Genomic DNA, 26,979 nt, shown 5'->3' with positions numbered 1-26,979 from the left:
TTTTATAATGGTATGAATATAAAGAATTGAATTTTGTATAATAAAAGGGAAAGAAATTTTTTGTATGTTATAATAATGTGTAAATAATTTACATTTTTATGTTAAATATCATATGTAGCCTCAACATTATTATTAGCTTGTAACATAGAATGAAAAATCATATAACCTTATAATTGATATGTAACTGTATTAATTTGGAGTTTGAATATATATATTTAAAATCCTTGAGTATTAATTTTAATACTATTGTTTTCCCAAAATTAAAGAATTAGAAATAATCCAAACAAAATATAAATCAAATATGCCTTATAATGCATACAATGTTGTATATCTTATGATTGATTTTAATAAAATAGAGTTAGAAGAATCGTTTACATGTCCATAATAAAATTAAATCAAACACATTTTTTTAAATAATTTTAATATGAATAAGATTATTATTATATTAAATTTAGATTGTGGCTTATTATGTTTTATACTATTAGATTTATATACAAATTTTTGATTTTATAATTGATCTTATGTGCAACTGTATTACTTTGTAGTTTGAAATATTCATTTAAAATCCTTGAGTATTAATTTTAATATTATCGTTTGCCCAAAATTAAAGAATTAGAAATAATTCAAACAAAATATAAATCAAATATGTGTTATAATGCATACAACTTTGTATATCTTATGATTGCTTTTAATAAAATAAAGTTAAAAGAATCATTTACATGACCACAATAAAATCAAATCAAAGACATATCGTTTTTCAATAATTTTAATAAGAATAAGATTATTATTATATTAAATTTAGATTGTGGCTCATTATGTTTTGTAGTATTAAATTTATATACAAATTCTTAATTTTATAATTGATCTTATATGCAACTGTATTAATTTGTAGTTTGAAATATACGTTTCAAATCCTTGAGTATAATTTTAATACTATTATTTTATCTTATTTTATTATACTCAAGGATTTGATGATCTATTAGTATGAGATAATGTTTCTAATCAATTTAAAAAACAAATTAGGTTAGTATATATACAAGATATTTTCTAGTGATTTTAATCAAAATAATAATATGATACTCATAATTCATTTATTATTTTATAATAGTCATTGTGTTAATTTAAAACAGATATAGAAGAATCAATTACATAATCATAATAAAATCAAATCAATAACATATTTTTTTCAATTTTTTTAATAAAAATAAGACTATTATCATATTAATTTCAGATCGTGACTAATTATCTTTTATAGTATTCGGTTTAAATACAAATTCTTGATTTTATTATTGATGTTATGTGTACATGTATTAAGTTGTAGTTTAATTATCTTATGTAGGAGCAATATCAACTTTTACGAAACATAAAAATAAAATAAAAATGTTTTAACTATTTAATTTTTAGTAAAATAAATTAAGGGTATATTTAATATATACAATTACCTACGGTACCATTTTGTTAGGCACATATGATATGCTAATACATTTCATGATCTATAATCGACTATGAAGCTTATAACTCTTATTCAAAAGACTATTTTATCTAAATTGGACTAAAAAAATTCTACATTTTAATTGTAAAAACATAGTGACGACTCTTCACCTTTTGAACCCTTGACTCCCCCTCCCAACTTGTTGTTGGTAATTGAATTATTGATATGCTAATAGATAAGTTTTGCCGTATATATAAACCACTTCAATATATTATGATTCAATGAAAAATGAGATCAACCAAACAAATTTATATCTTAAGCTGTGATTGTCAATATTGTTTTTATATGTGAAAATGTTTCAACAAACTCTTACTCTGTGTTTGGAGAACTTCTAAAATTATATTATGATAATGTAGAAAATAATGTAAAACTTCTCTCCGGATCTTATAAAAATTATTATTTTTAAGTTAAGAAAAGTGAAAGTTACACTTAGAAATAAGTTCTACTATCAAACACATTTAATGGAAGAATATAATTTTTAAGAGTGGCACTGGTAGAAATGAAGAGCCGCATACTCAATATAAATAATCAAATGATCAATTAGAAAATATATTACATCTTGTTTGTATAGCCTTGTTTTTTATAACTTTGAAGAACAACCATTTTTCTATTGACTCATTATCCTTAGTTATAAGAAAATGGCCATGCTGATTCTATAAAAAAATTATATACCAATACTAAAAACTATTGAAATGAAACTTTCAAATTGGAATAACTTTCATTCTTAATATTTGGTTTGTATAAAATAAAACATCGATGAAAATATAATTATTTTTTAAAAAAGTACATTAGTTGAAAAATAAAAGACAAGAAAAAATAAACAGTCATATCAAAATAAATGAACTTGCCATATATTGATCAAAATAAGCACAAGAAAATAAAAGAACTTCAAAATAGATTTTGTTCATAAAAAAATAGAGTACTAAATTTTAAAATAAGAATAACAACAATGAATGAAGTTGCAAATTCATCAAATATAAAAATAAAGTACCAAATATTAAAATAAGAATAAGAACAATGAATACAATACCCAATAAAAAAAGAATCAGTAGAATAAGAAAAAAATGAATGCTAAAAACAATATCACAACACCTTTTCATTAAAAAAACATCTCAACAAATTGAAGACATGCAGCATCAAGTGTATGTGTGAGCCTTATGTTGATCTGCTTTATTTGAGAAGGAAACTTTTTGGTGGTTTAAACATGAAATGTAGAATGTCTTTATGGTTGTCACATTCTTTTACGATTTGTTTATAAATTTAATTTTAAAGGGGAATGAAGAGAAATAAAAACCTTATTCCATAGTTTCAAAGTCTTTTCATTTCTTTCGGAAAAAATAACTTGTAAACAGAGTGTAAGATGTTACTTATCATAACATGGAAGTTATGTGATAGTGTCCTTTCCATTATCTTACAATTCAAGGATATGAAAACACCACTTTTCCTTATCTATTTGTTCTGCTTTCATTGTTCAATATAACAGTGAACTCATACTTTTTCCTTAAACAAATTGATACAAATTAATGGTATTGTTCTAGTATTATGAAATTAATGGTATTGTTCTAGTATTATGATTAAATTGCAGTGACATGCATTTATTTGAAGAAGTCTATCCCATTTTTCTTTGTAACCAATTACATAACAACAAATTATTAAATGCATAAATAACAAACTAGGTTCCACACAACACATAAATGATAACAAGAAAGAAAATACAACATGTAGCACAAAACCACAGAATCATTCAGAAAATGGGAGACAAACAAAGAAACAATCAACCTTGAACATGGTTTGTCACCAACCACTTCTTCATCCTTGCCACTTTTATCACTACTTCCACATAAACCATATCTGTTGCATCTTCCACCCATCTGAAGCAAGCATACCTTAAACTCTTCTTGAGCACTAAAACCACAATAATTCCCCAAAACCCAGTTGCAAAGCCAGCTGCAATAATAGAGTACAACAACAGTTTTTCCAACCTATCTTCTTTTCCATCTTCATCTTCTTCAAATCCTCGTCCGGAATGAGAATCATCAATAGGACACTTAAGTAGTGGAGGACCACAGAGATATGGGTTGTCAGCATAAACATATCGATCATAAGTCGAAAACTGGTAACCTTGGGGAATTGGTCCGGAAAAGTTATTGTATGACAAGTTTAAATGACTCATTGAAGTTAAAGAAAACATGTTATTTGGTATGTGACCTGAAAGTTGGTTATGAGAGATGTCAAAGGATTCAAGTGATTTCATATCTCCTATCATCTTAGGGATTTCTCCTTCCAAGCAATTGTGTGATAAATTCAAGCCATGCAATCCAATTAGCGAAGTTATTCCCTCCGGAATGAGTCCAACCAATTTGTTTTCTGATAAGTCCATATTCACTACAAACTTCACGATTTTGAGGTAGTCAAATTCTCTTCCTTTCATTACTTGTTTCACATCTTGTTGTGACCATTCACTAAATGAACCATTAAAACCATTAAAACCAATAAAAACTACATATATAGGTTTCAATTCTGATAATGACTCACTATTTGATTTGTCAGTAGTCATTCCCTTAAGATTACCTATGCACTTAGGTATTGAACCAACTAAATTGTTACTTGAAAGGTCCAAAATTTTCAGTGCTGCAAGTTCGCATAGTTGTGAAGGAATGCTACCACTGAACTTGTTTTTCGACAATCTAAGAATCTGCAATGAAGGGAAGGTGTTGATAGTCCATGAGGGTATGCTCCCTGAAAATTGATTCTCACCAAGATCAAAAATCAGCAATTGCTCCAAAGTGTTCATATGCATAGGAAGTTGGCCTCGGAGATTGTTGTTGTTCAAATGTAACCATAACAATGATGAAAGATTCCCAAATGAGGTTGGGAAAACACCTGATAGGTTGTTGGATGACAAATTTATTTCTTCCCAAAATGGATTGTTCCTCCAGCAATTAGGAATTACACCAGATATTTTGTTCTTTGAGAGATCAAGATTGTACAACTCACTTTGGCACAATGAGTTTGGTATTGAACCATTTATTAGATTACTTCCAAGAAGCAAGATCCCCAAGTAGGGCATTTTATTTCCAATGTTTTTAGGAAGTGAACCATGCATGTGGTTATATGAGAGATTCATAAACCACAAGTGGGGGATTACTGGAATCATTCCATCCAACTTGTTTGAAGAAAGATCTAAGGAATAAAGATTCACAAGATAATAAAAATTATCTGGAATGTTCCCATGTAATTTGTTTCTAGAAATATTTAGGTACCACAGATGAGTGAGTTGACCAAAACTTTGAGGAATGAATCCATCCAACTGGTTATTTGAAAGATCAAGATATTCTAAATTTATAAGTTTCCCAAGAGTTTGAGGAATGGTGACATTCAAATAGTTATTTGAAAGATCAAGCCTTTGCAAATTTATAAGTTTCCCAACACTATGTGGAACAACACCATAAAATTTATTAAAAGAAACATCTAATACAGTTAGATTGGTAAGTTGTTCGATATTATTGGGAAGGTTACCATCCAACGTATTGTTACTAAGATCTAATAGTTCCAACTTGGACATCTTGCCTAGAGAAGAAGGTATGGACCCATAGAAAAAATTTGAATGAAGATCAAGGTGATTTAGATTTTCAAGTCTCTCAACCCAAGTTGGGAAGTGATCACTAAATTTGTTATTACTCAAATCTAAGACCTCAAGATCATATGTAATGCATCTACCTAATTCTACATCTCCTATTGGTTCTCTTCCTAGCTTGTTGTTTGAGAAATATAAGGTTTTAAGCTGACACAAGTTTGTTAAAATTGTTGATAGAGAACATTCCATAAAGGTGAAGTCATTCATTGAAAGATCAAGGTGTACAAGTCTCTTTAACTCACCAAACGAACATGGAACCGAAGTCAAATAGTTGTTAGAAAGATCAAGGAATTGGATGGAAGTCATGTTTTTGAAAACATCATGAATTGGACCACGAAAGGCATTGTGAGATAGATCAAGTTCGACCAGTTTCTCAAAGTTGTCGAACTGTGATGGAATGGTAGAGAAATTGTTGCCAGAAAGATAGAGGAATTGGATGGAAGTCATGTTTATGAAAATATCACGAATTGGACCACGAAGGGCATTGTTGGAAAGATCAAGTTTGACGAGTTTATCAAAATTATCAAACCGTGATGGAATGATAGAGAAATAGTTGTTAGAAAGATTGAGGAATTGGATGGAAGTCATGTTTTTAAAAACACCAGGAATTGGACCACGAAGGTCATTTGATGAGAGATCAAGATACTCAATCTTCTTAAAACTACTTAGCCATGACGGAACTAAATTAAGATTGTTGCTAGAAAGATCAAGATGCACAAGAGATGTCATGTTTTGTAAAGCATCAAGAACTGGATTTGTGACTTGACTTCCTTCAAGGTGGAGGAATTGAAGTTTTGGAGTACTTGTGAGATTAACAAATGGAATTGTCATATTAGCAAGTTCACAATAATCCATGTAAATAGTTGACAAGGAAGGAAGCATGCCAAGTACCTGAAACAAATTGGTCTCGCCGTCAAGGTAAACACCACTTATGTCAAGGTATTCTATCAACTGAAGTTGAGAAATCCAGTTGATGTTATTGATATTTAGATTTACATATGAATTGAAACGAAGATCAAGATGACGCAGGTTTGTGAGGTTCCCAATAGTACTAGGAATCGTCCCACAAAATGAGCCACAAGAGAGAGAAAGATAGCTCAACCTTCTCATAGAACCAACGAACGTAGGTATTGGAGTGCATTTGAAATAGTTTCCACTCAAGTCCAAATAACTCAAATATTCTAACTGCAAAAGAGATGGGTCCAGATTTTGAGCTTTCAAAGGAATAAGAGTATCACCATATTCCTCAAATTTGGAACATGTATTACTAAGATCAAGCTTGACAACATGTGAAGTAACATTGTCACATGCTATGCCATCCCATTGGCAACAATGATTGCCTTTCCAGGAAGAAAGCCTATTGGTTGGGTCATGGAAGGTTGATTTGAACTTTATAAGAGCTTCTCTCTCTCTTTGTATGCATGGCTTGCTTGAATTTTCACACATGCATATTTCAACCAAAAGGAAAAGGACTGCAAATACATAACTTAGATATCTTCTCATGTTTGTTGAAAAGAAAATTGGATTACTATTTATGTTTTTTTGTTGATATCTTTCACTTCAATTGGAGAAGTAATATATAGGCAAAACAATTTCACTTATAGCACCACGATGATGAACTTCTTGGAAGCAAGCATGAACTTGGAGTAGAAAATGTTTTATTTTGGCATTTATTGCAATGAGTCAAACAAGTCATCCCAAGGAAGAAAATATATGTACAAAATGAACACATTAATTGTTACTAGACAAATTATTTCAAGGCAATATATTGATGAAAGACATTGAAACATTAAAAAAGAAATAGTCATGACATCCTTTGTCAAATTCTCATAATAAGTTCAACTATGTAATTCTGCCTAATATCCATGCCTATGGTGTATATAGTGCATGATCAATTCAAGCACTTATGACTTAAATAGATTCATGCATAAAATAAGTACGTTTACCTGAGAAACATACATATTACTCCACCTAATCAATATATTCATGCATGTTAACTCTCCTTATTAATATCTTTTACGTGTATTATCCACTATTTATATTTAATCATCATTAACTTTTAAGTAAAAGTATCGTAAATAAATAATAAATAATACACTAATAATGTATAAATATTTACACTAACAGTATATAAATATTACACTCCAATTTTAATTCTTCATATGTTGAGTCTTGTAGTTGTACCATATATACCATAGATATAATTCAAGACAAAAAAGTGACTTATATACCCTTCAAAGTCGATAAGTTGATTGAAAGAGTTGTTTGACATGATAGAAAAATGAAAGAAATAGAAGAGAGAGAAAACATGATTTATTAAAAAGATAATTGTTATCCCTAAAAATAACAATGAGCATTGAATAAAGCTAAGAATATTTTAATAATAGCAAATAAAACTTTCATACTCTAACATTTCTTCTCACATAAGAGAAGAAACCAAAAATTGGTGGTTTACACCAAATGAAAGAAAAACACTCATTCTCTTTTGTCTCTCTTTTTCCTATTATAGGCAACCTAAGTCACTACTTGTGTGTAAGTCTTTCTACCACTACTACCTTAGCATGCATTTGGAAACAAACACAATCATAACATACCCACTCAAAACCCTATAATCAAATATATCATAGGAAGAGTTTAGTAGCAAAAGAGATGAGCTTAATTCTACAAGCTTCTCCGTGAAGGGTTGTTATCTCTTAAATGACTTCAATATATAGTATTGTCAAAATTGGAAAACGTAAAATGAATATTATGATATTTCTTATTCTTTGATTAAGGCATGAAAAATCTTATTTATAGTACATGAATATGCAGCAAATTTATGTATTAACCAGCTAACAAACTAATAAACACATGTTATAAAACTATTTAACATGTATTAAATGTGTAAAATGTGTCATGATAGCTTTGCTCTGGAATATATAGGTACTAAACTCTTGACTTTTTTTTTCAAATGGATTTTTAATGTATTTTTCCATTGATCTTTTGTGATTTATATTCTATGCCATCTTTGAAATTTTCTTCTTAATCATACGGCAAAAAAAATTGGCTTGTGTGAATAACTAACATAAGGGTATGTTTGAGAATTTTAAAGGAAATGGAATAAGAGAGATCAAATGACAAGAATGAGGAGAAAGGGAATGAGAAACAAATGCAAATTTTTCCTTGTTTAAGAGTGTAAAATTAGATAAGAGGAAACTAACATAATGATAATGCAAGAATGTTTGTGTTTTATTCCTCTGAAAATCTAATTAACAACATAAATGTATAAAAACATAATTATAACATTTTACTAAAATCATTTAGGCATTTTGATATGTTTGTCTATAAAAAAAAAACCCAAAATGAGAAAACCATGAAAATTGACATATTGAGGGTTTTATAGAGCTCTAGAAAACCTTCAAAGTTTTTCTCTCTCTTTCCCTCAACTCCCAAATAAAGGAGATTCTTTTCAAACCCATTTTTTCCTTTTGTCCCCCTTCGAAACAACACTATCAAACAAAGTCTAAATCTTATATTCTCAAACAATTGAGAAATTTAACATAATGTATCTTCTTTTTTATTTCCTTCCTCCCCTATCTTGTTTCTAGATCCTTTTTCTTTTTTTTCTCCATTAACTCCCAAACATACCTAAACCACTTAACAAAGCTACATTAAAAAGTTATAAAGAAGAAAGCTGAATTCAAATTCTCCATTCATTAATCCTGAAGCACTAAATACAAGTGCTTAAATACTACAAATAAACCCTAATGTTACTAATAATAATGATATATATGATCATATAACTACAAAACATTCTAGAATATCATATGCTCAAGCAACAACAACTTATGCTTATGCAAAATCAGTGCCTCAAGTGTGGAACACAAGCAATGTATCTTTTAGTTATTTCCTTTCTATACTTTTCTTTTCCCATTACTAAAAAACATTTTATAAAAAGATATTGCATTAGATTTTATTAGAAATACTAGATTAGATTATGAAAAATATTAGATGAGATTAAATTAGATACAATATGATATTATAGGGAAATGGTTTATAATTTAATTTTTCAACGATGTAAATATTACCAAATTATACCTAGGTTTAAATTTAGGATAATATTGATAATGATTTTGTTTTATGATATATAATAAAAAACAGTTTATGATAATGTTTCTCATCTATTGGCAACTACAAAAGCTCATAATCCCAAAGGCCAAAAAAACAAAAACTAACACCCGGTTAGGATAATAATATTGAGTTTAAGATAATCTTAATTTGTTGATGGCATTCTCTGTTTGAAATTTCAAACAAAACGTATAATATTGGTTCCACAATTCTTTTGCATGTGAAGTAGCTAGTTGTAAAACTTTTAGGATAAGATTAAGATAATAAAATGATAGTGGTAATGTTACTTTTGTGACTTAGATGTATGAGTAAAAAAACTAAATTTATAATGAGATATTGTTTTACAATATTACTATTGGAAAGAAGATTCGAAATTTGATTTTCCAACAACATAAAAGTTGCCAGATAATTTTTATGCTTAAATTAAGTGTGATAGTTGATAACGATTCTGTTTGATTATTTTATTTTGCTAAATTCGATATTTGAGTAGATTCTTTCCACAATTCAACTTATCATGAAAGATAGACTAATCAAAAAACAAATATTTCAAAAATCATTCTTATCCCAAGCCAAATCATTATATAACACCTCAGTGTGGTACAAGAGTACATTCATTAGTATTTGATCGTTCTTAGGACTAAAATAAAATAATCATGGAAAGTCCAACCGAGTCATCACAATGGCCACTTCTTCCTGAAGATCTTCTACATGAAATCACAAACAGACTACTCAAACCCTCTGATTACGTTCGATTTGGTGCAGTGTGCAAAGGATGGCACTCCTTTGCTTACAAAAGTTACAAGCAGAAACACCTTCTTCATATCCACCAAAACTTTCCGGTACTTTTGATCCCAACAAAAGACCAAGAAGGACGCAGTTTGTATGATATCACACAAGGTATGGTTTATCATCGATTTCAACTAAACTTGCCTAATAAAAGATGTTGTGGTTCCTCGTATGGATGGTTATTTTTTGTTGACAAAGTGACTAAATCCACTTTGGAACTAATTCTTATAAACCCTTTCTTGGGTGATAGTAAAACCATCAAACTCCCACCAATCAAGTTAAACAATGATGACATTCTTGACATGATGGATCATTATGGGGTCTATAAGGCTATTTTGTCAAAAGACCCTTATGTGTCCCCTCATGATTATGAAGTTGTTGCATTATATGGTTCTTTAGCAAAATTGGCACATTATAAGTGTGGTGACAAATATTGGAGCTATGCTAAAAAAGTTGAAGGGACAACACTAGCTGATGTTATTTTTTACAAAGGTCTTGTATTGGCACTTAATAGATATGATTGGATTATAAATTTTACTCTTGAACCAAAAGCAAGAATACAAAGCACAAATTGCTCTCCTTGGTATTTGAAATGGAACACACTTAGGAAGAAACTTGCAAATACGATTCGCAATTATGCAGACAATGCTTATCTTGTGGAAAATTCAAATGGAGATTTACTACTTGTTCGAAGGTGTTATTGGGGCGAAGATCGGATTCAGGCAAGAGAAATTGCACAAGAATTAGATGCTGCAAGACGGCAAGATATTGCACAAGGAGGGTCTGGGGATGCATTGTTACAGGAGTATAAAAAGATTGAAGAAAGGATTTATAGGAAGGATGAGGATCCCAAATTAACAGTGAATTTTGAAGTTTATAGAGTATCTTTTTCATCAGATGGTAGGAGATTGAGTAAGAAGATCAGGACAAAAACATTGGATGGAGAAATATTATTCCTGGGAGATAATAATTCGATTTCGATTCCGGCTTCAAAATATCCCAAACTTCATCCAAATTCAATCTACTATACTGATGATTATGTCGCATATTACGATCTTCCACTTGGGTCATGCGACAATGGCATCTTCGACGTAGAGAAAGAGAGTTTCGGTAAACATTATCTTCCAAGTTTCTCAATAAAAGACATGCCACCACCAACTTTTGTTGTTCCCAAGTAAAGATGTCACAAGTTTTTTTTTGTCTAGTTTAATCATTCCTATATATGTGAATTTTTTATCTTTTGTTTGCTTTAGTTTTTTATTTTAGCAGCTTGCTTTGTGGATTTTATTTTACCAATTGCAAATTTATTCACTTATCTTGAGTATTGGCAAATTTTGTTTGAGATGGAATAATCAAAATATATTGAATGGGTGATTAAACCATAGAAAACATTGTGTTAAGTAGTGTGTGTCATAGGTCCAAAAACCATAGAAAACATTCAATCTTGAGAGACTATTTATTAAACAATAGAGAGATTGAGTGTTTCTTTAAACATAAAGGATGCATGCAAATATGACTTCATTTGTTTACAATTATAAATATAATATTACTCTACACATCAATTTGTTCAATATTTTATTAGTTATAATAATTAAAGGATCATTGGGGGAATAGGTGGGAGCACTTCCATTCCTCAAGTTTTTTTTTTGTTGTTGATTAATATGTATAAAACGTGATACTTAATTATATGTATAATTCAAGTTTCATAACTTTTTTATAATAAATTAAATTGTCTTCATCTATTACTTACTTTTCATTATTATCATTACATATTTATCAAAAAGTCATTCAAAAAATTAAAGAATAACTAAAACTTGTCTTGATTGTAAAAATAACATTTTATATTTTGGTTATAAGCCAAAAATTCTATTATATAAGGAAAATTAGTTTGAGATATCAAGATCAATAGTTCACTCTTGATGTTATTAAACATTTGCATTTGAAGAACCACACAACTATTTATTTTTGAGTTGTGTGAAGTTTCAAGAAAAACTAAGAATATAAATATAATAACAATATATGGAGTTAGCTAGATAGATCAAATGATATTATAATGTTCTTTCATAAACATTGATAAATCTCTATAATATTTTTTTAAAAGCAAGAGTATCAAAGCACAGAGAATATATTTCAAAGAAGAGGAATACATTAACAAGTAGAATTACAAATTTTGAACCTATAATTAGACAATAGATTTCTATTTCTATTAAACTCATTGATATGAGAAGAGAAATAATGTAAAATATAATATGATGATTTGATTGAAAAAATTAATAGTTCAAACATTTACTTTACCTTTGATTCAATGATGTTTGAGTTTAAGTTTTTAAATAGAGAAAAAAAAATGAACATACATTCTTTCTTTTATACATTTTACTCATAATTATTGTTATTTTAAATTAATATATTATTTTGCAATTTTGTATATTTTTCTTTGCATTTTATTATTGCTCAATGATTTTAATTAAATATAATTGCAACTTTAAATCTTTGATGGGTTTCAACTTTTTAAAAGAATGAAGAAGGAAGGTACAATCTTTCTCTTACATATTTTATTGTTAATATTATTATTTTGGTTTAATATATTATTGATATAGTTATGTATGTTTGTTTTTATTTTATTATTCCTACATAATTTTCTTATAAATCTTAACTAAATTTAGTTGCATTTCTCAACTTTGCCACCCATAGGTATAGTTATTCTTACATTAAATTATCATGTAATTGAAACTTGAGCCGAAAATTAAGTTCCATAAATAAACGAGTCGAACTTAAGTTAGATACAACTCATTAGGTTCATGTGTTAAATACAATCTAATTCATTAGGTTCATACGTCAGATATAATATAACTCGTTAGGTTCATGAATTGGCTCAACATATTTAAATACCACAATATAATATTTAACATAGTTTCTTTGTTTCTATATTATTTCAATATCATATGCTATCAGTGCCTCAAATGTGGAACACAAGCAATGTATCTTTTAGTTATTTCCTTTCTATTCTTTTCTTTTTGCATTACTATAAAGCATTTTGTAAGACAATAAAGGATCCTTAAAATGATCAAATTTAACCGAAATAACTTCCAACATTAAAAGCCAAAGTTCTAAAAGTGGTACAATCATAAAATGTCACAACCTCACTCCATGAATCAGGTTTTCTCAGCCTCACAAACACTACAACATAATTTTAAGTAAAATGTTACTCTTCCATAGCATCTCCTCTTACTTCAATCACTTCTACCTTTTCGGTCAACGGCGTAATCTTCGTCAAGAGAACCTCTGTAAAAGATAAACACAACATTAGAGACTCCATTGATGGTTTACCGATACCTCGTGTCATGGCATTATCAAGCTACATTATACAAGACGATTCAACTTAGGATTATATGTTATTTCTGCTTGTCCTTCCAATTGAAGCAATTTGCATTTGTCACACCATCTACATTGTCTAAATATTTAACCATGCTATGCATATAATATAAGGGCATCTTCACCAACAAATCAAGAAGAAAAAAGAACAACTAAAAACTAAAAAGGATGCATAACAATGAGACACCACTAACAACTTTCGAACCGAAAAGGGATCATTGAATATTCTACCGTTCTTTCCAACGAAATATGCTAAAGAACGGCATAAACTAAGCACTACGAGGTTTGAGCTTCTGGAGTATGTCATTAGTGTTAATCCCGTTAAGAACAACAGTTTAGTCAAGATCATGTTTTCTCTGGGAACTATTGCCATCCACCACCGCATCAGCAGCAAGAACAGCCTAAGGAAATTACCTACCGGGAATAAAAGCACTTCGATTCTTAGAAAGGCACCAGAAAGGATCTCACTATATCATCTACGTTTCATACTTCAAAACACTATATTCTCTATATCGTTATGTTTCTCCAATCAAGTGGTACTAAGTCATGCTAATGAGTGCAAAAAATGACACACAAGGGTAAGCAAAAACAATAGTATCATTGCGATCTCATTTATTAGCAGAGTCGATACTAACCAGTCTTTTTGGAGAAAGTAAAACCGTTTGGATTGACATATGTACGAGGATTTGGCTCGAGATGGTTCCGGAGATAGTCCACATTTCCCTGCGAGGCATTAGTGAATAATTTTCACAGAAATTAAACTAGAATATCCACCTCAAAGAATAACTTGTAACATACGGCATCAAGGTACTAACCTTGGTAATCACACAAACATCAACATTACTTCCACTCCCCAAGTCATTAAATATACCAGCACATATCGCATCAACAACTAGCTTTATTCCTTCATCCCTCTGCACAACATCAAAATGTTAAGACCAAATTAACAACTCTAACAAATTGCAAATCAAATTTGACGACATTTGAGAAGTTACAAATATCACTAGTACCAACTATACCAATTTTCATGTACATGTTTACATATCGATTCGAAATTAACATAACTAACATATTAGTTTAATACTAAACCATTCAAAAGACCATATAGTATCCCATTTGGCAGAATATTACCAAGTGTACTTGTCTTAACAAGTTTTAAGATTAACTTTCCTCATAATTATTATAACAAAAGCTACTTTACCAGTTTACAGCATTCTGAATTCAATGGTTTCAATAGATCCCCTACACCATCTAGAACTACCATCAAAATTTGTGTAACAATAAATCCTATTTTTTTAATCTCAATTGAAGAAGACATGATTTCAAACTCCAAATATGTTTATTACACTTAAGTTTTCCTTGTATCTGGACTCGAATACAGACATTGCAGCAAGTGAACCTGACCCCATTGTAGCAAAGGGGAGGGTGTCAGTTGACCCATGTGGATAAATCTGCAGAATATCATCAAAACGCACAAGTCATGAGACATCGAACTATACGCATTCAAAACAAGGAAACTTGAGTACAGAACATAAAAGTTGTATGAAACAAACTCACGGTATGCAAATGAGGTCCGGTGAAGTCAACCCCACCAAGAACTAAAGCAGCTGAGACATGACCTTGGTAACTGGAAACAATTCAAAATGTTCAGAATGATCGATAGACACAAAGAGCGAGTTAACTAGAGAAGAGAGAATTAAAACTCAACTTGAAAAGGTGCCTCTTCAGGAGAGTCAGTGCTGTAACAACTCTTGATTCTCGGCCAGTATGGTAGCGATGTAGTTGCAGCTGTGAGCTAACCATGTCTACAACAAATAATTTATGGCTTTACTAAATTCACAATAGCAGAACTTAAAACACCAGTCATGTTAAACATATTCATAAGGCATGAAATAAGAATGCGCAACAAGAAACATACGCATTTTAAGAAATACCTGTTACTGCCTCGGTATCAGCAGCAGTGCCTGCTCCACAACAATACATGTTCGGTGCCATATAATGGATTTTTTCACAGTTTTTATCAGCGACTATGGGTCCTTCAGTAGCCCTAGTATCGGCTCCAAGAATGACTCCATCCTGTGACAAATTTATCATGTTCGAAACTTCAAAATTGGATTAGACAATAATATTAAAAAATAAATTAAAACATCAAACTTAATATGCAGTCATATAATTTATAAAACTTCACGAAGAGGTGGTGATACAATGGACAATAGCAGTCATCATTATGAACATAGACGCCAAATGGTACAACATTTCCTTATCAGTCGACCATGTTGTCGAAAGTAGTCTGTAGACAAAGGAACTCAGTTTCAAATTTATGAAACACTTGTATCAGTTTACTCCTATCGAGTATGACTACACATACTAATACAAAACCAATAACAACCCGTTCACTAAAAGTGCATATTAAACCTCATCTTTAACAAGAAAACTCTTAATGTCCTGACGCTAAGCTTTTAATGTTCCACAGCTAGCCAACTATGATCACCATTTTTTTATACACCTTTGCACGAGTTTTACGACTTTTTTATCACGAATTGTTACTAGAAGTCATCCACAGAAGCAAATCAACCCTTCAAACATTTTAAAATAAAGTTTTACACTTTGCTAAAAGTTACTAATTGGGTCCAAAAATTTATCAGCTTCTGGTCATAATTTCACAGTAACAATAATAAAAGACTAGTTTACACAATGAATCATTGTCTTCTACACATAATAACATAATCACTATCAATTCAAACCTGAAAAATTAAACCAACAATAGTAGTCCCAGTTTTGAGAAAAGATTGAGGCTTTAACCCATTCTTCTCAAGCATTGCATTTCTTCTACACAGATCAAAACTGAATCCACCCTTAGGAGGAAGATCCATCAACTTAGTCATTCTCAATATTCAAATTAACCCTACAAATAAACAAAAAAAATGATAATAAAAAATGCCCATCAGTCTCATTCTACCAAAATCATCAAATAAATTCAGAAAAATTCAGAAAAATTCAAAAAATAATCGGAAGAAAAAAACTACAACCTAGAAGTATTTAAAAATAACAAAAGAAAATGGGTTTATAAGAAGAAAACGCAGTAGCAAGTAGTTATAAGAGGATTGGAATTAGAACTAAGAATATAGAGAGAAGGATTTACCGAAGAAGAGTAGAGAATTGAAAGCGATGCAGAGTGTGTAGGATTGTGAAGGAAGAAAGAAATAAAGAGAGAAAATTGTTATTTTGTTAAATAAAAATAAAAATTGGTATGGGCCAAAAAAAATCAAATTGGGCTGCTTGGTTTTCTTTATCAGCAAGAAATGAATACAACAATTAAATAAACATAGATACAATAGGTAGCGGTGGTGTAACGCCTTGCCGATTTCTTTCCCGACAAGATGTTGGTTTAGTAATGTAAGATTTCGCTAGATCTCCAAATAATTAGAAGATCAATGGTTAGATTCCTGGAGTGTGACAACTAGGTGTCATAAGAGGGATTAGGTTCTTATCCATACGGTGAAAAAATACATTTGATAATATCAAAAAAATATTATTTCATTCTTATGAATAAAAGACTAATAGCTATGACATGTTAGACTTACTCTCTTCACTCGTACTTTTATTAGAAATCGAACTATGATTATCATCATGATCATAATATAATTCCACAACTATGTTGTTATCCTGTTGATGAATACAATGCAATACTAAATTAGATTGACAATAAATAAGATAAATTTGAAAAATGATAATGATTAGGATGCAACTCAATAAAATTAATATAAAAATCATAATGAATATGAAATTAAAATAGAGAAATAACATTTTGTTTAAATTATATGAATCATTGTATTAACATTTATTTAATTATTGTTGTCTTTTTCTATATAAGAATTTAAAAAAGTAACTACTGAATATTGTAAAAGTAGTTATAGGTCGACAATTTTGTAGAAAGTAGTCGGTATGAGTTACTCCTATCTAACTATTTGGTAAACCAAAGTTCAATTATTTACACATCATCGTTGTTTTATCTTGTCATTAACAAAATATATTATTTAACTTCTCGCCACAAATATTTTCAAGACAAGGACCCCGACTGATCTATCAATCATTTGTTGCTTTAATGCTCATTTGAGACCAATTTGATAACTCATGATTGAGTATCCAAACAATGGAATACTAAAACAGTTCTTATGTTAAGCATAATATAAAATGTAATGTGGGGGTGACAAGTTTTCTGGTTATTAAGTTGTTTTTCTACCTTCCTCTTTCATTTTCTTTGATTGTTAACACATGATAGAAAATTATTACCATTGGGGATAAAAAGTTTGAAGGAATTAAAATAAACTAATCCCATGTTCATAATTTGAGAAAATTAGCATGTCTATTTAGCAATTTACCTTTCTTCTCTAAAGAACCTTGATTCTCTATTCTCAAATTGTAACATATTTTATAACTTCTACATCCCAACCCTCACTTTAGGCTATGTAATTGTGACATGTTCGAAAGGTAAAATAAAAATATAATTATTTTTATCAAAGTATAAAAATAGGTTTTTATAAGGCTAACTTTGCCCCATGTTACCTTTAGTATTATTTTTTTAACAAACAATATTTCCTCACCCTATGAATAAAAAAATTAATCCTTCCAAAATATGTAGTTATCTCTCCCGACAATTATTATTCTCAATAACCAAACCTTTGACCTTTTGATCTATCTGGAGATCCAATTAGACCTTATACCACTAAATCAACATCTTGTAGGCACTTATCAACTAGAAACAATAAATTAATATGCTCCAAGACCAAAATTAAAAAGAAAACAATTCAAATGATATGATAAAATTGTAGGAATAAGAATACAAAATCTAACAATCCAAAACTTAGATGGAGGAACATAAAAATATTGAACATAAAGTAGATAGAAGGGAAATTTGGTCCCTACAATGTTGAACACTACACAACTCATTTCTCATTTTTGGCCTTCTCTTTTCTATCACTTCTGTTCCTTTTCCTTTTCCCTCCTTTCTCATTTCTCTGCCATTCAAAATATGTACATAAGCTCTAAATCAGTTTAGGATAAATTTGTTTTAAGCATTGGATAAGGTAATTTTGAAATACTCAAAATAAGTGATTTTTGTTGTATTGTTTTTATATAAATCATAAGATATATGCATATTTTTTTGTAGTACTATCAAATGTATATCTTCACCTTTTGGGTAAGGAACTAATCATTCTCGGGGTCCATGGCTGCCCCTCCAAACAAGTGTCACTATCAGGAATCGAACCATTGACCTTTTGGTCATCCTGAAAATCTAGCGGGGGTTTACACCACTAGACCAACTCCTTGTTGGTATAACATATACGCATTTGGTTACAATTACAAAAATTAAGAAAATATATATGTAAATAAGGAGCTTTTCAGAGAAGTAAAACTATACAGGTTCTCATAAAAGTCATTTTCAGCTTTTTTATTAGCTTGTCTTTTAATAAAATCCAAACCAAACAAACATGCAAGTGTCAAAAGTAATTATTATTATTTAAAAAAGTGATTTTTTATTAAAAAGGTTAAACAGTTGAGCTCTTAAATTCTGCATGGAAATAGAGATATTGGTGTTCTTTACCTTCTTTCTCATTCTCTTCTTGTTTTGCTTCTTTTCCTTGGGAATCTTTTTCTCATCATCCTATAAAGTTTAGAACTGATTTAGTTTTCACCTCATTTCAAAATATTAATCACTTTCTTCTACTGCATGTAAATTTTTATTTGGAATAGTATGCAATTGTACTGTTAAAGAACCAACCTCGCTATCGTTGGTTCGGATCTCCGGCACTTCTTGTTCCTCGAGTTCACCATCACTGTTGAGCATTGCCTTCAATCTACCTTCATTAAGTTGTTTTTCTGATCGGGCATGTCTCTACAGTAACGAGGAAGTCATCGTTAGATGATAAGATCAACAATAAGAGACTTTATTTAGAAGATAAAAAACGGTTGCCCAACATCAAAATGTTAAGACCAAATTAACAACTCTAACAAATTGCAAATCAAATTTGACGACATTTGAGAAGTTACAAATATCACTAGTACCAACTATACCAATTTTCATGTACATGTTTACATATCGATTCGAAATTAACATAACTAACATATTAGTTTAATACTAAACCATTCAAAAGACCATATAGTATCCCATTTGGCAGAATATTACCAAGTGTACTTGTCTTAACAAGTTTTAAGATTAACTTTCCTCATAATTATTATAACAAAAGCTACTTTACCAGTTTACAGCATTCTGAATTCAATGGTTTCAATAGATCCCCTACACCATCTAGAACTACCATCAAAATTTGTGTAACAATAAATCCTATTTTTTTAATCTCAATTGAAGAAGACATGATTTCAAACTCCAAATATGTTTATTACACTTAAGTTTTCCTTGTATCTGGACTCGAATACAGACATTGCAGCAAGTGAACCTGACCCCATTGTAGCAAAGGGGAGGGTGTCAGTTGACCCATGTGGATAAATCTGCAGAATATCATCAAAACGCACAAGTCATGAGACATCGAACTATACGCATTCAAAACAAGGAAACTTGAGTACAGAACATAAAAGTTGTATGAAACAAACTCACGGTATGCAAATGAGGTCCGGTGAAGTCAACCCCACCAAGAACTAAAGCAGCTGAGACATGACCTTGGTAACTGGAAACAATTCAAAATGTTCAGAATGATCGATAGACACAAAGAGCGAGTTAACTAGAGAAGAGAGAATTAAAACTCAACTTGAAAAGGTGCCTCTTCAGGAGAGTCAGTGCTGTAACAACTCTTGATTCTCGGCCAGTATGGTAGCGATGTAGTTGCAGCTGTGAGCTAACCATGTCTACAACAAATAATTTATGGCTTTACTAAATTCACAATAGCAGAACTTAAAACACCAGTCATGTTAAACATATTCATAAGGCATGAAATAAGAATGCGCAACAAGAAACATACGCATTTTAAGAAATACCTGTTACTGCCTCGGTATCAGCAGCAGTGCCTGCTCCACAACAATACATGTTCGGTGCCATATAATGGATTTTTTCACAGTTTTTATCAGCGACTATGGGTCCTTCAGTAGCCCTAGTATCGGCTCCAAGAATGACTCCATCCTGTGACAAATTTATCATGTTCGAAACTTCAAAATTGGATTAGACAATAATATTAAAAAATAAATTAAAACATCAAACTTAATATGCAGTCATATAATTTATAAAACTTCACGAAGAGGTGGTGATACAATGGACAATAGCAGTCATCATTATGAACATAGACGCCAAATGGTACAACATTTCCTTATCAGTCGACCATGTTGTCGAAAGTAGTCTGTAGACAAAGGAACTCAGTTTCAAATTTATGAAACACTTGTATCAGTTTACTCCTATCGAGTATGACTACACATACTAATACAAAACCAATAACAACCCGTTCACTAAAAGTGCATATTAAACCTCATCTTTAACAAGAAAACTCTTAATGTCCTGACGCTAAGCTTTTAATGTTCCACAGCTAGCCAACTATGATCACCATTTTTTTATACACCTTTGCACGAGTTTTACGACTTTTTTATCACGAATTGTTACTAGAAGTCATCCACAGAAGCAAATCAACCCTTCAAACATTTTAAAATAAAGTTTTACACTTTGCTAAAAGTTACTAATTGGGTCCAAAAATTTATCAGCTTCTGGTCATAATTTCACAGTAACAATAATAAAAGACTAGTTTACACAATGAATCATTGTCTTCTACACATAATAACATAATCACTATCAATTCAAACCTGAAAAATTAAACCAACAATAGTAGTCCCAGTTTTGAGAAAAGATTGAGGCTTTAACCCATTCTTCTCAAGCATTGCATTTCTTCTACACAGATCAAAACTGAATCCACCCTTAGGAGGAAGATCCATCAACTTAGTCATTCTCAATATTCAAATTAACCCTACAAATAAACAAAAAAAATGATAATAAAAAATGCCCATCAGTCTCATTCTACCAAAATCATCAAATAAATTCAGAAAAATTCAGAAAAATTCAAAAAATAATCGGAAGAAAAAAACTACAACCTAGAAGTATTTAAAAATAACAAAAGAAAATGGGTTTATAAGAAGAAAACGCAGTAGCAAGTAGTTATAAGAGGATTGGAATTAGAACTAAGAATATAGAGAGAAGGATTTACCGAAGAAGAGTAGAGAATTGAAAGCGATGCAGAGTGTGTAGGATTGTGAAGGAAGAAAGAAATAAAGAGAGAAAATTGTTATTTTGTTAAATAAAAATAAAAATTGGTATGGGCCAAAAAAAATCAAATTGGGCTGCTTGGTTTTCTTTATCAGCAAGAAATGAATACAACAATTAAATAAACATAGATACAATAGGTAGCGGTGGTGTAACGCCTTGCCGATTTCTTTCCCGACAAGATGTTGGTTTAGTAATGTAAGATTTCGCTAGATCTCCAAATAATTAGAAGATCAATGGTTAGATTCCTGGAGTGTGACAACTAGGTGTCATAAGAGGGATTAGGTTCTTATCCATACGGTGAAAAAATACATTTGATAATATCAAAAAAATATTATTTCATTCTTATGAATAAAAGACTAATAGCTATGACATGTTAGACTTACTCTCTTCACTCGTACTTTTATTAGAAATCGAACTATGATTATCATCATGATCATAATATAATTCCACAACTATGTTGTTATCCTGTTGATGAATACAATGCAATACTAAATTAGATTGACAATAAATAAGATAAATTTGAAAAATGATAATGATTAGGATGCAACTCAATAAAATTAATATAAAAATCATAATGAATATGAAATTAAAATAGAGAAATAACATTTTGTTTAAATTATATGAATCATTGTATTAACATTTATTTAATTATTGTTGTCTTTTTCTATATAAGAATTTAAAAAAGTAACTACTGAATATTGTAAAAGTAGTTATAGGTCGACAATTTTGTAGAAAGTAGTCGGTATGAGTTACTCCTATCTAACTATTTGGTAAACCAAAGTTCAATTATTTACACATCATCGTTGTTTTATCTTGTCATTAACAAAATATATTATTTAACTTCTCGCCACAAATATTTTCAAGACAAGGACCCCGACTGATCTATCAATCATTTGTTGCTTTAATGCTCATTTGAGACCAATTTGATAACTCATGATTGAGTATCCAAACAATGGAATACTAAAACAGTTCTTATGTTAAGCATAATATAAAATGTAATGTGGGGGTGACAAGTTTTCTGGTTATTAAGTTGTTTTTCTACCTTCCTCTTTCATTTTCTTTGATTGTTAACACATGATAGAAAATTATTACCATTGGGGATAAAAAGTTTGAAGGAATTAAAATAAACTAATCCCATGTTCATAATTTGAGAAAATTAGCATGTCTATTTAGCAATTTACCTTTCTTCTCTAAAGAACCTTGATTCTCTATTCTCAAATTGTAACATATTTTATAACTTCTACATCCCAACCCTCACTTTAGGCTATGTAATTGTGACATGTTCGAAAGGTAAAATAAAAATATAATTATTTTTATCAAAGTATAAAAATAGGTTTTTATAAGGCTAACTTTGCCCCATGTTACCTTTAGTATTATTTTTTTAACAAACAATATTTCCTCACCCTATGAATAAAAAAATTAATCCTTCCAAAATATGTAGTTATCTCTCCCGACAATTATTATTCTCAATAACCAAACCTTTGACCTTTTGATCTATCTGGAGATCCAATTAGACCTTATACCACTAAATCAACATCTTGTAGGCACTTATCAACTAGAAACAATAAATTAATATGCTCCAAGACCAAAATTAAAAAGAAAACAATTCAAATGATATGATAAAATTGTAGGAATAAGAATACAAAATCTAACAATCCAAAACTTAGATGGAGGAACATAAAAATATTGAACATAAAGTAGATAGAAGGGAAATTTGGTCCCTACAATGTTGAACACTACACAACTCATTTCTCATTTTTGGCCTTCTCTTTTCTATCACTTCTGTTCCTTTTCCTTTTCCCTCCTTTCTCATTTCTCTGCCATTCAAAATATGTACATAAGCTCTAAATCAGTTTAGGATAAATTTGTTTTAAGCATTGGATAAGGTAATTTTGAAATACTCAAAATAAGTGATTTTTGTTGTATTGTTTTTATATAAATCATAAGATATATGCATATTTTTTTGTAGTACTATCAAATGTATATCTTCACCTTTTGGGTAAGGAACTAATCATTCTCGGGGTCCATGGCTGCCCCTCCAAACAAGTGTCACTATCAGGAATCGAACCATTGACCTTTTGGTCATCCTGAAAATCTAGCGGGGGTTTACACCACTAGACCAACTCCTTGTTGGTATAACATATACGCATTTGGTTACAATTACAAAAATTAAGAAAATATATATGTAAATAAGGAGCTTTTCAGAGAAGTAAAACTATACAGGTTCTCATAAAAGTCATTTTCAGCTTTTTTATTAGCTTGTCTTTTAATAAAATCCAAACCAAACAAACATGCAAGTGTCAAAAGTAATTATTATTATTTAAAAAAGTGATTTTTTATTAAAAAGGTTAAACAGTTGAGCTCTTAAATTCTGCATGGAAATAGAGATATTGGTGTTCTTTACCTTCTTTCTCATTCTCTTCTTGTTTTGCTTCTTTTCCTTGGGAATCTTTTTCTCATCATCCTATAAAGTTTAGAACTGATTTAGTTTTCACCTCATTTCAAAATATTAATCACTTTCTTCTACTGCATGTAAATTTTTATTTGGAATAGTATGCAATTGTACTGTTAAAGAACCAACCTCGCTATCGTTGGTTCGGATCTCCGGCACTTCTTGTTCCTCGAGTTCACCATCACTGTTGAGCATTGCCTTCAATCTACCTTCATTAAGTTGTTTTTCTGATCGGGCATGTCTCTACAGTAACGAGGAAGTCATCGTTAGATGATAAGATCAACAATAAGAGACTTTATTTAGAAGATAAAAAACGGTTGCCCAACCTATAAGACTCCCACTTAGTGGGGTCTGCGAAAGGTAAATGTACGCAATCTTACCCCTCTAAGCGAGAGAGGTTGTTTCCAGGATTCGAACTTATGACCTCGTGGTCATTAAGCAACAACTTACCTTTGCACAAAACTCGATTTACTTATAAGATGACAAGTAAAACTGTCTTTTGATCCCTTCTTTGATTTCAGAATGTTCTCATGTTCCCAACATAATTACCCATTACATGAAAATATCCTCATTTTATACTAGTTTACTCTTGTTGCCACTAATCTAAATCGACATCGATACATCCACCACACTCAATGCGATGAATACTCATTCTTCCAACAATATGCCATAGGTTGCATTAGTGTGGTAGAATCCCAAAGTGTGCTACTCTTATCTCAGTATCTAAATAGCTTTCAGCTTATTGAATGTATCTTCCTAGGGTTTCCCGGCTAAAACTTAATAACAAATGTCCAACCATGTGAAAAACTAAATGCAATCGTTATTTTGTTCTCGGAAGAAAATTTAAGATAGGAGATAAATGGGTGTCTTAAAACTTAAAAAGTAGTATGAATAGTAAAAGTTGGTGAGCATAAACCACTGAAAGAAAAAATGCATTACCTTCGATTGCAGATGGTCTCTCAAAGTGTCCTCAGACAAACAGATAACCTTAGGACATATCCTGCACTTAAAAACCGATTTGCATTGTAAGATATGGGGGGTCGGCATATCCAGCGGTAAAGGTTCCTTTTCAACCAATACACTCGACTTTCTCTCAGATTCTTCAGAGTCACTTTCACTAGATAACTCCTTGTTATTAAGTGTCGGTCTTTTATTTATAGTTCCAGCATCATCTTCACTAAACAGAAGACCTGGAGCTACATCAATGTTAAAACAATCACGAAAAAGTTATTTTCCGAGGAATATACGTACGCAATTTACATTAAAAAGAAAACCAATAAAGTAGATGATATTATCCTAGAAATAGACATTTTACAGACTTTAAAACAGATACAAAAGTAAAATGAAGAATGTATTTTGAATAAGTGGAAAAGTTCGAGACTCAAGTCTCAGGTTCAAAGAAATCTTACTAGAAATAAATTTTATGTTCTAAACTATTTTTATGGTACATATCTGCAACAAGTTATTCAATTAATTCAATGAAGTTAAAAGGAAAAGATCTAAGGTTTAGGCCGAAGACTGATCAATTAGATGCATCAAGAAATTGCACAACATATTTTAAAATCATTAGAGATCAATACTGCTGGTGTGTAATAGTATTATTCGGGTGATCATGTACTAGTTGTACTATATTTGTATTTGATCTAAGTTTCTAAGTATACACACGTTGGTAGTACAAATGCACAACCTGGCGACATGTTTTTCTCTGCGCTCAGAGCAAAACTCCCGATATAATGTAAAACAAAATCAAGAGAGAAAGAGAGTGGCATTCGGCATTGGGATGCAGTAAATTGTTTTCAGTAATTAAGTTAGACTCCTTGTGTTTGTATAGAAGCTAGAAAACTCGATCAAGTATAATAATGGTAGTAGTATTAACATAACGCTATCTAACACTGATGACGGAATTAGATCAAGAAATATCACGATAAAATACAAAACTTGTGCTGAAAGAGAAGCACTCAAGCAGATAGTACAATCAAACCCTACCTGATGACTTGACATCAACGGCATTTGCAGAACCATCATCAGTTTCATATCCTGAATTGTGCCAAAAAACGACAAAGATATAAATAAGTGAGCAACACTAATAAAAAACCATTTTCACTGCTATGTGATATTGGTTAGTTGCAAAGAATGGCCTATTTGTCGCAACTAACATACGAATATAACAATATTATAATAACAGAACATTCTTTCGAGTCGAAAATTAGAAATTAAAAAAATGTCAATAAACAAACCAGAAGATATGGAACCAGCTTCATCCTCCTGTTCTACTTCAGGTATTACATCATCGTCCGATTCTTCTTCACTGACATCAGCTTCTATCTCAGAATCCGAGGAAGAGGATGGATCCGCGCCATCGCGATTACTGTGCTCGAGCTTATAGAATCTCCTCTTTATCATTTTGTCTCTACAGTAAACTATGACAACAAAATACATGATTCAATGAGGAAAACTCCAATACATTTCCGGATTATCAAACATTTCAAGTGATAAACAATATCAATGTTAATTAAGTAATGCAACAGAAGATGAATTACATGGTTTTACACATAGTTTTATTGCACATAAATGCAGCTGAATGGCTTATATAAAAGAAGAAAGACTAAATAACTAGTAACTAACATTCAAACTCAACAAGCTAATCTAGGGTATTATGTTTAAGCTTAAAAAATTTAAATTTTCTAACTTTTGCGGTATAGCTTTCATGTAAATCAGAAGCTATTTTGCATTTGGCTACAATAATAAAAAGTACTCTTTTTTATCTTCTCTCTCCTCTTCCCCATAAGCTTTTTTTTAGAAGGTTGAAATTATAGCTTCTCAAAAAAGCCGAAGTTCAGATTTTTTTAGCTTCTGTAAGCTCAAAACTACATTTT

General features: G+C 30.5%; 5 protein-coding genes and 1 long non-coding RNA gene across 6 annotated transcripts in view; 1 reads left to right on the top strand and 5 right to left on the bottom strand.

The window, feature by feature from the left end:
* Positions 3,097–6,820, bottom strand: LOC109353353 (LRR receptor-like serine/threonine-protein kinase GSO2). The gene is made up of 2 exons (XM_019595587.1): positions 5,106–6,820; positions 3,097–5,033 (listed from the first exon to the last, which is right to left on the bottom strand). Exons 1-2 carry the CDS (start codon positions 6,630–6,632, stop codon positions 3,267–3,269), a joined length of 3,294 nt encoding a protein of 1,097 aa, XP_019451132.1. The 5' UTR covers positions 6,633–6,820; the 3' UTR covers positions 3,097–3,266.
* On the top strand, positions 9,890–11,200 carry LOC109353789. Its single transcript, XM_019596151.1, has one exon. The coding sequence runs from the start codon at positions 9,890–9,892 to the stop codon at positions 11,198–11,200; it is 1,311 nt and encodes a 436-aa protein (XP_019451696.1).
* LOC109353276 (proteasome subunit beta type-7-B-like) lies at positions 13,060–16,622 on the bottom strand. The gene is made up of 9 exons (XM_019595482.1): positions 16,537–16,622; positions 16,139–16,299; positions 15,329–15,470; positions 15,103–15,199; positions 14,952–15,021; positions 14,741–14,845; positions 14,210–14,308; positions 14,030–14,117; positions 13,060–13,304 (listed from the first exon to the last, which is right to left on the bottom strand). Exons 2-9 carry the CDS (start codon positions 16,277–16,279, stop codon positions 13,225–13,227), a joined length of 822 nt encoding a protein of 273 aa, XP_019451027.1. The 5' UTR covers positions 16,280–16,299; positions 16,537–16,622; the 3' UTR covers positions 13,060–13,224.
* LOC109354850 lies at positions 18,189–19,311 on the bottom strand. Its single transcript, XR_002108611.1, has 3 exons — positions 19,177–19,311; positions 19,000–19,059; positions 18,189–18,412 (listed from the first exon to the last, which is right to left on the bottom strand). It is a non-coding gene; the product is annotated as an uncharacterized LOC109354850 (long non-coding RNA).
* LOC109354848 (proteasome subunit beta type-7-B-like) overlaps positions 19,758–26,979 on the bottom strand; it is a 7,930-nt gene continuing 708 nt past the window's right edge. The window contains exons 3-8 of the mRNA XM_019597626.1: positions 21,593–21,614; positions 21,195–21,355; positions 20,385–20,526; positions 20,159–20,255; positions 20,008–20,077; positions 19,758–19,901 (exon numbers count right to left, since the gene is read on the bottom strand). Coding sequence (XP_019453171.1) covers positions 19,773–19,901; positions 20,008–20,077; positions 20,159–20,255; positions 20,385–20,526; positions 21,195–21,335 — 579 coding nt within the window. The 5' untranslated portion in view covers positions 21,336–21,355; positions 21,593–21,614 and the 3' untranslated portion in view covers positions 19,758–19,772. The remainder of the gene's footprint in view (positions 19,902–20,007; positions 20,078–20,158; positions 20,256–20,384; positions 20,527–21,194; positions 21,356–21,592; positions 21,615–26,979) is intronic.
* LOC109354847 overlaps positions 23,245–26,979 on the bottom strand; it is a 4,163-nt gene continuing 428 nt past the window's right edge. The window contains exons 2-7 of the mRNA XM_019597625.1: positions 26,341–26,523; positions 26,090–26,140; positions 25,043–25,293; positions 24,233–24,346; positions 24,056–24,115; positions 23,245–23,468 (exon numbers count right to left, since the gene is read on the bottom strand). Coding sequence (XP_019453170.1) covers positions 23,397–23,468; positions 24,056–24,115; positions 24,233–24,346; positions 25,043–25,293; positions 26,090–26,140; positions 26,341–26,506 — 714 coding nt within the window. The 5' untranslated portion in view covers positions 26,507–26,523 and the 3' untranslated portion in view covers positions 23,245–23,396. The remainder of the gene's footprint in view (positions 23,469–24,055; positions 24,116–24,232; positions 24,347–25,042; positions 25,294–26,089; positions 26,141–26,340; positions 26,524–26,979) is intronic.

The sequence above is a fragment of the Lupinus angustifolius genome, chromosome LG08, assembly GCF_001865875.1.
Source record: "Lupinus angustifolius cultivar Tanjil chromosome LG08, LupAngTanjil_v1.0, whole genome shotgun sequence".
Classification (NCBI taxonomy): domain Eukaryota; kingdom Viridiplantae; phylum Streptophyta; class Magnoliopsida; order Fabales; family Fabaceae; genus Lupinus; species Lupinus angustifolius.
Note: the sequence above shows the minus strand (reverse complement) of the source record. Positions and strands in the feature narration are given on the sequence as shown.

Excerpts from the sequence above, each read along its gene's own strand:
- LOC109353789 (XM_019596151.1), top strand. The coding sequence starts at position 9,890 with ATGGAAAGTCCAACCGAGTCATCACAATGGCCACTTCTTCCTGAAGAT.
- LOC109353353 (XM_019595587.1), bottom strand. The coding sequence starts at position 6,632 with ATGAGAAGATATCTAAGTTATGTATTTGCAGTCCTTTTCCTTTTGGTT. Across the intron at positions 5,034-5,105 it reads AAAATCTAAATCACCTTGAT|CTTAGTAACAATACGTTGGA; the intron begins CTTCATTCAAAT and ends GAACTATTAGAT.
- LOC109353276 (XM_019595482.1), bottom strand. The coding sequence starts at position 16,279 with ATGACTAAGTTGATGGATCTTCCTCCTAAGGGTGGATTCAGTTTTGAT. Across the intron at positions 15,200-15,328 it reads TGATACCGAGGCAGTAACAG|ACATGGTTAGCTCACAGCTG; the intron begins GTATTTCTTAAA and ends TATTTGTTGTAG. Across the intron at positions 14,309-14,740 it reads GATACAAGGAAAACTTAAGT|AGGGATGAAGGAATAAAGCT; the intron begins GTAATAAACATA and ends GATGTTGTGCAG.